Genomic DNA, 10152 nt, shown 5'->3' with positions numbered 1-10152 from the left:
GCTCGTCTAGACAGGCCTCCACCTGCCTCTTATGGAAGGTTCTAGAAGCTCCAGGTGAAAATGCTGCTTTTGTTCCAGAACTCTGCATTTGTCAAGCTGATCACTTTGACTGTGAAAGTAACCCTTTGGGGTGAGGCAGGAGTTACAAGATCAGGTCCAAACCCCTTCGCATGGTAGTTGAGGTTCCCCTGGGCCCTGCCCACCTCTCAGATGGGAGGCCCAGCCCTCCCCAGCTGCTCTGGCCTTAGGGGCTGTCCCTGAGCATACCGTTCTCCCTCATCACTCCCTCTGTACTTGCACAGTCTGCCTGAAATGCAAGGAGCACACCCCTCCCCCCGCCCCCGTGTCTCACCTGGAAAATTCCTTCTCCACTCCCCTTGTCACCTCTGCGATGAATCAGAATCTCTGGAGGTAGGGCCCCGGGGGCATCTATGCTTTTAAAAAGCTCCCTGGGCGATCTGAGTGAGCAGCAGCTCTGGAAATGGCAGTGTAAACACACACACACCCTTCCTACCGTATAAACCTTCACACTGGCCTCTGTTCCCTGTCCCAGCCCCAGGAATGGGAGACTCCCTCTGTAACAGGTGGGGATCAGGAGGACAGGTGGCACGGAACACAATGGAGGAGAACGTGGGGAGAAAAGACCAGAAGGATAGAGGGGAGGGAAAGGGATCTGTTCCACAGCAGTTCCTTGCTCTGGTATGGAACATCCATGGCGAAAAGCTCTAGAAGAAGCTCATGGAAAAGTCTAAAAGGGATTTTGTGACACTCTGAGCGTGAGCAGGGATTCAGGGCCTGCGGGGGGGGACAAAGTGGGGCACAGAGGAAGTCCCTCTCCCACGGCTTTGGGAGCCTTCAGGGGCACCTTCTGTGACGGTAACTTCCGTAGCCGAGGAGATTTCTCCAAATAGCTTTGGGGCAGCAGAATGACTCACGGAAGGCAGAGGAAGCCAGGAAGGTGTGGGCAGATTAGTTACAGGGCATGACGGCTGGGAGAAGGCACCTTGTCCAGGCTTCTAGGCAGCGAATGCAAATGGCTAAGGGCCCCAGCTGCTGGCTTTGAGCTCTGTCCCACAGGTGCACCGAAGCCACGCCTCCTGAGGACGGTGTGGACTGGGGAGATAAGACACCAGAGCCGCTCCCGGGGGGCGCGCAGCTCCTTCCCTGGCTGATGGGACTGTGGCTCAGGAACACTTTGAATCAAACATATTTGCACCCCTGTGTCTACAGTGGTCTTGTTCACAATAGCCAGAACGTGGAAATGACCTGAGTGCCCACCGATGGATGAATGGATAAACCAGATGTGGTGTATACACACAATGGAATAGCAGTCAGCCACAAAAAGGAATGAAAATGTGATATTTGCTGCAAAACATATGAATCTTGGAAACATTATGCTAAGTGAAACAAGCCAGACACAGAGGGCAAATTTTGTATGGGAAAAGGCAAATTCATGGAGACAGAAAGTTGAATAAAGGTTACCAGGAGCAGAGAGGAGGGAGGAACGGGAGTTACTGTGTAATGGGCACACCATGTATGTTGGGGACATGAAAAAGGTTTGGGTACAGATCGTGGTGGTGACCTCACAACACCGTAAACGTATTTAATGCTACTGAATGCCACTTACGAATGGTCAAAATGAGTATTATATGTAGTTTACCACAATAAAAAATAGCAAAAATGGGACTACGATTAAAAAAGCTTTTCTTTTGGCGGTTTTGGGGTTTTTTTTGTTTTTTTCCTTTCGCTCAAGCATTCCCTGACAAGCTCTGCCAGACTTGCCTGGACTACACAGCCATCTGGGGTGGGCCCCCTCCCGATTCCCTTCCACACAGGCCGTTCCCCTGGAGCCATCTCTCTGCACGTCCCACCTCATCCTGGCATCAGCTTCTCGAAGGTCCAGGATTCACACCCAGCATGAGTGAAGCTCATCCACCGGTGCAAGGGCACAGGCAAGAAGGCCCCTCCCTGGGCACTTCCAGAAGAATCACCAGGACAGACGGAGCCGCGGCAGGCTCACACACTTCCAAAAGCTTTTTATTGAATTCAATTTTCCAAAAGCACAGATACTTGAGACAATTTTCGCAAGGACCCTGAATTTTCACGTGGCTGTTTTTGGCTATGGTAAAAACACACTCACACACACCAGAGAGGCCCTGCTCGCTGTAAGGTCTCCGACGGATGGACTGTTAGAAAAGGCACTGAGCGGGGACAGGGGTGGGGTCTCTCCTTCAGGCTGCCAGTTCAGCCATGGCCCTGTCCAAGGGGTCCACAGACCAGTAGTTGTCATCCCAGCCGAGGAACCAGCCCACGAAGGAGGGAGGCTCAAAGCCTTGTTTCACGATGGTGATGGGGGTCCGCCTGTCGCGATTAGCTGGGTCCGTCTCAATATATCGCTTAGCTGTAGATACACATGTGCAGGAAAAGGAAACCCCAGAAATCCTTAGTGACTCCTTCCCCAGGGAGAGGTGCTTCCGGGCGGGAGCTGCCTAGGCTTCTGGTCTTACTGTCTCCAATGCCCAGTCCCCACACTAGACCCCACCATCCCTTAAGGGCAATGACCCCACATGGCTCTCTTCCACCACCCTGCCCGCGAACCCCAGAAGGGACAGGGGTCACAGTTCAACTTCCTCCTTCACAAAGTTTATATCATTTCTCACTCCTGCTCTTCCCTACTGGGAGATAGTAAAGAACCAGCTTTAGGGTTCCAGCTCCCAATCAGATCTGGTCAGCTACTAGGGCTCCGGTCAGGAACTCCCCAGACCCATGTGGGAAGCTGTTCCCACCCCACCACAGGACACAGACCCACAGGCACACTCGGTCCTCACCAGAGCTCAACGCTTCTGTCTTCTCCTCTTCTTGAGAATCCTTTCCAACCCAGACAAAGACCTGGAGTGAGATGTGAAATGAGGCGGGTAGGAAGGTCCCGGCCACAGGGAGGGTCCGGGTGCTGGACGTGGGACACAGCCCGCAGCTGACAGAGCCCACAGACCAGGACTGGAAGGATCCGGAACCAAGTCTGCAAACTGGTGACCCACCAGCATGCTTCGTCAGCCCACCCACCATCACATGCTGGTCTGCGTCTTTTTAGACAAGTTTAATTACCAGCTTACATTAACATCTAGAGTTGCCAGTTCTCTTGAAAACTTGGAGGATCTGGCCTTCACCTTTGTGTGGATGAAGCTGAGCAGCAGCTCCCCTGCCCCCACTTCAGACGAGCAGTTCCAGTTTGCCTCGAGCCCCAGCAGCTCATGTCCCGCCCCCCATCCCAGCCCCTCACTCACTAACATTGCTGACCACGTGCATCAGGCACGGAGGTTGAGATCCCTCTCTAGAAGTGCACGAATGATCCCTCTATAGGGATCAGCAAGTGAGTGGCCAAACACATGCTCACAACAAATATGCCCTGAGCCTGCTACGTGCCATTTCTGTGTGTCTGGGCCGCATAGGCCTAAGGCTTGGAAAAAGTAGAAGTTTTGAGCTTGAATGCAAGTTTTGTAATACAAACATATTTATGCATCTCTAACGTATTTTAAAAAGCACCTGTCACTGATACACTGATATTAGACAATAAAACACCAGACTTGACTTCTCTTATCTACAAATGTGTTCCCTGCTGAGCTAGAAGCCCCTTCGTGGCAGGTACTGTGTCTATTTTGCTCATCATAGGACTCCAGCATTGTTCCTGGAAGACAGTGGGGTGTAGGAAATGCTGGCTGAGTGAATGAATAAGCAGATGAACGAACAGATTATGTAGCCAGGGGAGCAACTGGTGACAATAGCTGAAGGGCTCAAGCTGTGAACATTCTGGCACCGATCTTCCCACTGGGCATCCCAAGCAGAGGTAGTGGGGAGACTTATGCCTTTGGGGCTGCCATCTGTAACCGATAACTCTGATAGGAAGGGTTATTGACTGCCATCCCCACGAGAACGTAAGCCCCGTAAGGGCAGGGGAGTGTCTGCTCTATCCCCAGCATCCGGATCAGTTTCTGGCACGAAGCAGGTGCTCAGTTAATATTAGTCGACTGAATGGCTCCATCCCCATCCGGTCCTACACAATAGTCTTCCCTAGGAGAAGAAGCAGAGAGCTCAGAGCCTTCTAAAACAGAAGGAGATGCAGTCTGAAACTTCCAGGTGTCACTCTGTGGACAGTTTATGCCTGCATATGACATGCTAAATTCAAGTTTCTTCATCAATAGATTTAAAGTAAGAGTTCACACTCCGCTAAGGCCTGGGAGAGAATGCTGGTCATCTGATTTGCATTTATATGGTACTTTGCAGTTTGTGATGTGATCTAATCTACATCTCATCTTAGTGAATGAGGCAAGGTAGGTACCATCAGTCCCATTTTGCAGAGGAGGAAATGGAGGCCCAGAAGGGGGAAGGGACTCAACTGCAGCACGGGGACCTTTCCAGTAACACCTGGCAACTGATCTTAGAGCTGGATGTCTAGCTCCTCCCACTCCCTCAGCCCAGACAGCCTACACCTTCTGTCCTTCACCCACCTGGTCCCAGGTGTCCAGGAGCATGACGTCATCTGTGGCCAGGTCTTCCTGCATGAGCTCTCCAGGAACCTCTTCGATCTGGGAAGGAATAGAAGGGGTTAATGAAAGCTCACCAGCCCTCACTCCCCCCAGGCTCCTTCCCCTGGCTGGGCTCACTGGGTTTGCACCCAGGAAGGAGTTGCTCCAGCCGGCAGGGGATCCTTCCTCCGTGCTGTCCGCCTCCCCATGGGGGATGGGGGAGCAGAGGCAGAGACCTCCGCGGGGGCTCACCACAAAACGTCCGATTTTGTTGGAGCAGGCAAAGAGGCGAGGAGGGTGGGCGTCCATCTTCTTGTCCTTCAGCCGCGGGGACGTGCGGTAGACAGCCTTGCCGCCCAGGGCCTCCCAGAAGCTGTCTGTGAGGGGAGACCACAGCAGTTGGTCCCCTGACACCACCTCCCCCAGCACGCTCATCAGACCCCGTGGTAAAAACCCTGCCCTAGAACGACCCAGTGCTCTCAACCCCCCTCCACCCAGGGGACCAGAGAGGGACAGGGCCTGAGGGAATCTGAAGGTGATGAAACAGAGACCAGAGAGCCGACTTGGCAGCATGCACACAGGCAGGACTACCTCTGGCTTCTGAATAACGACAGCACTGCGGGCTGGGGATAATTATCCTTGCTCAACAGACAGGGTGACGGAGGCTCAGAGAGGGTAAGCCACTAACGCAACATCACACAGCTAGTAAGTGGGAAAGCCAGGGTACAAATCCTGTCTGGCTCCAACCCACCCCAACCCCCCTGATTCTTTCCACTACACCTGCTCTGTCCACATGTGGCTATTTAAGTTCATTAAAATTAAATACAATTAGACATTCAGTTCCTCATTCTCATTAATTCCCAGGAGCCATATTTCAAGTGCTCAGTAGCCACATGTGACTAGTGGCCACCATATTGGACCTGGGCAGGTATGAACATGTCCAGCCTCTCAGAAAGTCCCACTGGACAGTGCAGCTGAAGACTGAGCTGCTCCTCCCCACTTCTACTGAGCATCAGGCGGGAAGGAATGGGCTCATAGCAAGAGCAGAGAGACTGAGGGCTGGCGTAAAGAAGATGTTCCCACCTATGTTCGGGAAACAGAGCAGGCTTGTGGCAGTTCTATCCTTGGAGATTCTGAAGATTAGGAGAGGCTGCTACTCCTGCCTGTCTTTCAAGGCTTCCTAGCAAGTGACCACCTCTTCCAGCAGCCCTCCTTGAATGCCCCAGCCCACACTGAACTCTCCTTTCCCGTAGCTCCTGAAGGCCTCCCTCTCACTGACCATAGCCCTCAACCTGCTTTTCTTGAATACTCCTTCGGGGACAGGCACTAGAAGGGGTGAGGATCCAGAGCCCCACCCCCCAAGCAGGAAGAAGGGAGGGAACCTAAGAGCTGCAGTCCCCAGAGGGCAGCAGGCCCCTCCGCCCCCAGCTCCTACCTGGCTCACTGCCTTCTGCCACCTGCACAGGTTGGACCCGCAGGACCCTGAGCAGCTCCCGGGCCCCCGTCTTCTCCGCCTCGCTGGCGCCGGCACCCACCCACAAGTAGGCGGCCGAGGGAGTTTTCAGGACAAAGGCATCATTGGAGTTCAGCGCACCAGCCTTAGGAATTATCTGGGAAGGCAGTGCTCGATTAATCAGAAACCAGACCAAAAGTCCTCAGCCCCCTCCTTACTGCCCAGGAGACCCTGCAGCAGGACCAGCTCTTAGGTGGAGACTTGGAAGAGCACCCCCATCACAGCTGAGAGCACAGACTTTGGACAATGAGGGGCTTAGTTGATTCCCATGATTCACTAACGTGCTGTGGCTCAACATGGTCATTCCAGAATTCTGGGCTGCATTAACAGAAGTTGAGTGCCCAGAACAAAGGAGGTGATAGTCCCATTCTCCTCTAGGCTGCTCTGAGCATCCTGTAGGATTATGTTCAGGTCTGTACCTTCTGCCATAAAAGGGACAGAGACCACGTGGCATATAATCAGGAAGTGTCCAGATAGGTGAAGAATGGACTACCTGTTAGGTAGTGAACTTTCCATTATGGAAGGTATGCAAGGAGCCCCAGGCATCCCTGAGACATGAGGAAGTCTAAGACATACAATTCTGCTTGCCAGGCCTGGGAAGTTACAAAAAGCTCCTTCTTAACTCCTGATCCAACCGCCCCCTCCCCCAACCAGTCCTGTGCCCAGACATCTGCCCATCGAGCATGGGAGGTTTCAAGTAGGCCAATCCCTCCTGGGGTTCAGGGCCTGGGCCTTACCTCAACGGCTCTGGTGGCTCCGGAGCTGCTGGCCCGGACCTGGAAGAGGCGGGTACTGGCAGGGGCCATCTGCCCGCCCTCACGGGACGTGCCACCCTTATAGATGATCATAGGTTTCCCGCCAAACAGGCTCATGAGGTGGGCTGGCTCCTTGCCTTGGACCACACGACTCTGGCAGGGTGACAGGACAGCAAGTCAGGCAAGGAGAGTAGGGGCATTCGTCCTTCTGTGCGGCAGCAAGCTCACCCCCCAGCCCAGCCACCATGGCCTAGGCCCATCCTCCAAACAAGGCCAGCACGCAGGTGTCTGCACGTGGTGGAGCGCATGACCCCACGGCACACGGGAGCTGGGCGGGGAAATGGGGAGTCCCCGGGAAGCTGGAGACAACGCCACTGCCTCACGTCCCCCGGGCACTGCCTCGGCTGCCCTCCCTTCCCATGAGGACCTGCCTTGCTGACCCTGAGTCTAGTCCAAGAACAAAGAGAACCCATGTTTGCAAATATTCCCTTAAATAGAAACACATGGGTTGTTCGTGGACATTCTTCCAGAATGGTGACGTCAGCTCAGGGCATGAAAGACGGCAGAGGGGTGAGAATAGAGCTTCTAGACATGGACAGACCCCTCTTGCACAGCCAGAGGGACCTCTTAAACCTATAAATCCCTTCACATCACATTTACCAGGGAGAAATATCCCCTTGTTCTCAGGGTTAAGGTCAATCCTCACCATGGCTTCTGGGTGGTCTGGCCCCTCTGCGTACCTCTCGAGACTTCTCTCATGGCACTCGGTCCCTTGGTCTACTGCTCAATGCCCCCTCCCACCTCAGTGCCTTTGCATATACTCTTCCCTCTGCCTGAAATGTGCCTGCCCAATTCCTACTCACCCATTGGGTCCCAGCAGAAAAGTATCTTCCTAAGGAGGTCCTTGTCTAATCCAGTTAGATCCTCCCAGGGATCTATTATGTCCTTACTTAACACACATGTAACTGGGGACTATTATGGGGGCCAGGTATGGCTCTAAATGCTTTACTAATATTAACTCTTCATCTGCAAGGCAATCCTGGGGCAGAGAGAGGATACTTTGAGACTACACAGGTACAGAGAGGCTAAGTGACTCATTCCTGGTCGCCCAGAGGTAAGACAGGATTCACAGGTAAGACAACAGGCTGCCTCCACATCCGCCCTCTGACTGAGTGGCCACACTGCCTCTCCTGAATGTCTGAACATCTTTCTCCTCCCCACACTACAAACCGTATGAGCGCAGGGGCGCGACCTGTGTGTTCAGGGCTGCAGATGGTGTTGGGCACACGGGAGCCCTGCATAAATGTTTGTGGGGTGGGTGGACAGTCAGCTAGAGGAGTGACCCCATGGACGAGGTGCAGGGTGGGGCCCAGTGGGGCGCTGGGCTGGCCTCACCTGCACAGGGGACCCCCCGAGCTCCTCATCCAGCTGGGCAGTCAGGATGGCAGACGCAGCGACCTCATCCTGCGTGGACTGGGCACCCTGCCTGAGAGAGGAGGTGATACTCAGCACCGAGGTTTGCACAGAACCCAGAGTGTCTCCCTGGTCCCGGGCCTTGAGAAACCCACACGCCACAATCCCAGCTCAGCACCTGGCCTTCTTCTGAGATCCGAGCAAAACCAGTGGTCTCTCTTATCCTAAATGTGCCCTGTGGGGGGCCAGCGGGCTCATCCCAGGCAGAGCAGCCACGAGGGAAGGTGCCCTGAGATGCCAAGACAGAGAAAGGAGGCCAGGACATTTCTCACAGGGGAGAGACAGGTCAGAGAACAGCAAGTGGGACATGAGCCCCTTCGCAGGGAAAAGACATCAGTACTCATAACCTCATGTGAACCTGCTCAGAGAAGTCCGTGCAGATGTCCCCCAAAAGGATCCAAGCTGCTCGCCCTGAGAGGGGAGATTGGGCAGGGGCTTCGCTTTCCACCCCACCTCTTCCTATACTGTCCAAATTTCCCATAACTAATGTGTTATCTATAGAAGCAAACAAAATCTGACAAATCGAGTTGAGGATGCAGCTACCGTTTTTTAAAAAAATGCCTTCTTCTGAATTTTGTACTATGTGTATGTATTACCTAGTCAAAAAAAAAAAATTCTTTGAAGCTGCTTTTAAAAGTCTGACGTTGTCAAATGGAGAGGCGTTCTACAAAATAACCCACCGGCACTCTTCCAAAGTACCAAGGTCATGAGAGAAAAGACTGAGGAGCTGTCACAGATTAGGACTTGGTGATTAATCACTGAGGAGGCATGATGGCTAAGTGCCATATGGGATCCTGGGTTAGATCCCAGGCCAGAAAGAGGACATGAGTGGGGCAACTGGTGAAATCCAAGGAAGGTCTACAGATTGGTAAATAGTATTGCATACTATGTTAATTTCCTGGTTTTGATCATTGTACTCTGGTTAGGTAAGATACGCACAGGGAGGGAGATGTGTAATGGGTACATGGAAACTGTACCATGTTTGCAACTTTTCAGGAAGCCTCAAGTTATGTCAAAACAAAAAATTTAAAGAGGAAGACATCCAACCATCATCACAAAGTTTTGAGATGGTATAGTAAGAGCAATACAAGTTAAAAATATACTGAGATACTGTCTTATCAACGATAAGGTTGACAAACATCCAAAAGTTTGACAACATAGTCCACCAGTGAGGCCATGGGGAAACAGACTCACTCGTGCTGCTGGGAACGCAAAATGCTACAAAGTCCATCTAGGGAAACTGGGCACCATCTATCAAAATGACAACTGCATTTAGTCTTTGACCCAGCAATCCCACTTCTGGGAATTTGCCCTACAGACATTTTCCTACACATTCAAATGATATTTGTTTAAAGGTCACTAATCATAGCAATGCTTGTAATAGCAAAAGACCGGAATCAATCCAAGTATGCATTCACAAGGAATTTGTTAAACAAGCAACAGTGTAGCCACACAGCAGAATATTATGCAGCTGTAAAAGAAAAAAAAAAAAAGAACAAGGAAGTACCCTACGTACTGACATGGGTCCATCTCCAGGAAGTACTAAGTGAAAAAAGCAAAGTGCAGAACAATATACACAGTATGCTATCCTTTGAAGGGTAGGGAAGGGAGGTAACTAGGAATATAGTCCTATTTGCAGGAAGAATTACTGGAAGAATATATATAAAAAAACAAATGAAAGCTGTTACAGAGGGGTGGGGATTGGAGAATGGGGTGAAGGGGGTTGGGATGGGAACAAGATTTCTCAACAGATACCTTTTTATTATGTCTTGATTTTTGAATTTTGTGAATGCATTGCCCATTTTAATGGAATTAAAAAAAATTTTTTTTAAGAGAATTTTTTTATTATTATGTTCTGTTAATCACCATACATTACATCATTAGTTTT

The 10152-nt window shown here is 51.7% G+C and overlaps 1 protein-coding gene across 4 annotated transcripts in view; it reads right to left on the bottom strand.

Annotated features, from left to right (window-relative positions):
• Positions 1–2021: 2021 nt before the first annotated feature.
• Positions 2022–10152, bottom strand: part of GSN (gelsolin) — a 53910-nt gene continuing 45779 nt past the window's right edge. For all 4 annotated transcript variants that reach the window (XM_032418354.1, XM_032418356.1, XM_032418357.1 and 1 more), the window contains 7 exons: positions 8187–8277; positions 6774–6944; positions 5959–6133; positions 4776–4900; positions 4506–4583; positions 2829–2889; positions 2022–2401 (listed from right to left, as the gene is read on the bottom strand). In XM_032418354.1, the coding sequence (XP_032274245.1) occupies positions 2232–2401; positions 2829–2889; positions 4506–4583; positions 4776–4900; positions 5959–6133; positions 6774–6944; positions 8187–8277 (871 nt within the window). In that variant the 3' untranslated portion in view covers positions 2022–2231. The remainder of the gene's footprint in view (positions 2402–2828; positions 2890–4505; positions 4584–4775; positions 4901–5958; positions 6134–6773; positions 6945–8186; positions 8278–10152) is intronic.

The sequence above is a fragment of the Phoca vitulina genome, unplaced genomic scaffold (genome assembly GCF_004348235.1).
Source record: "Phoca vitulina isolate PV1807 unplaced genomic scaffold, GSC_HSeal_1.0 scaffold21, whole genome shotgun sequence".
NCBI classification, from domain to species: Eukaryota; Metazoa; Chordata; class Mammalia; order Carnivora; family Phocidae; genus Phoca; species Phoca vitulina.
This window is presented reverse-complemented; position numbering and strand designations above follow the sequence as displayed.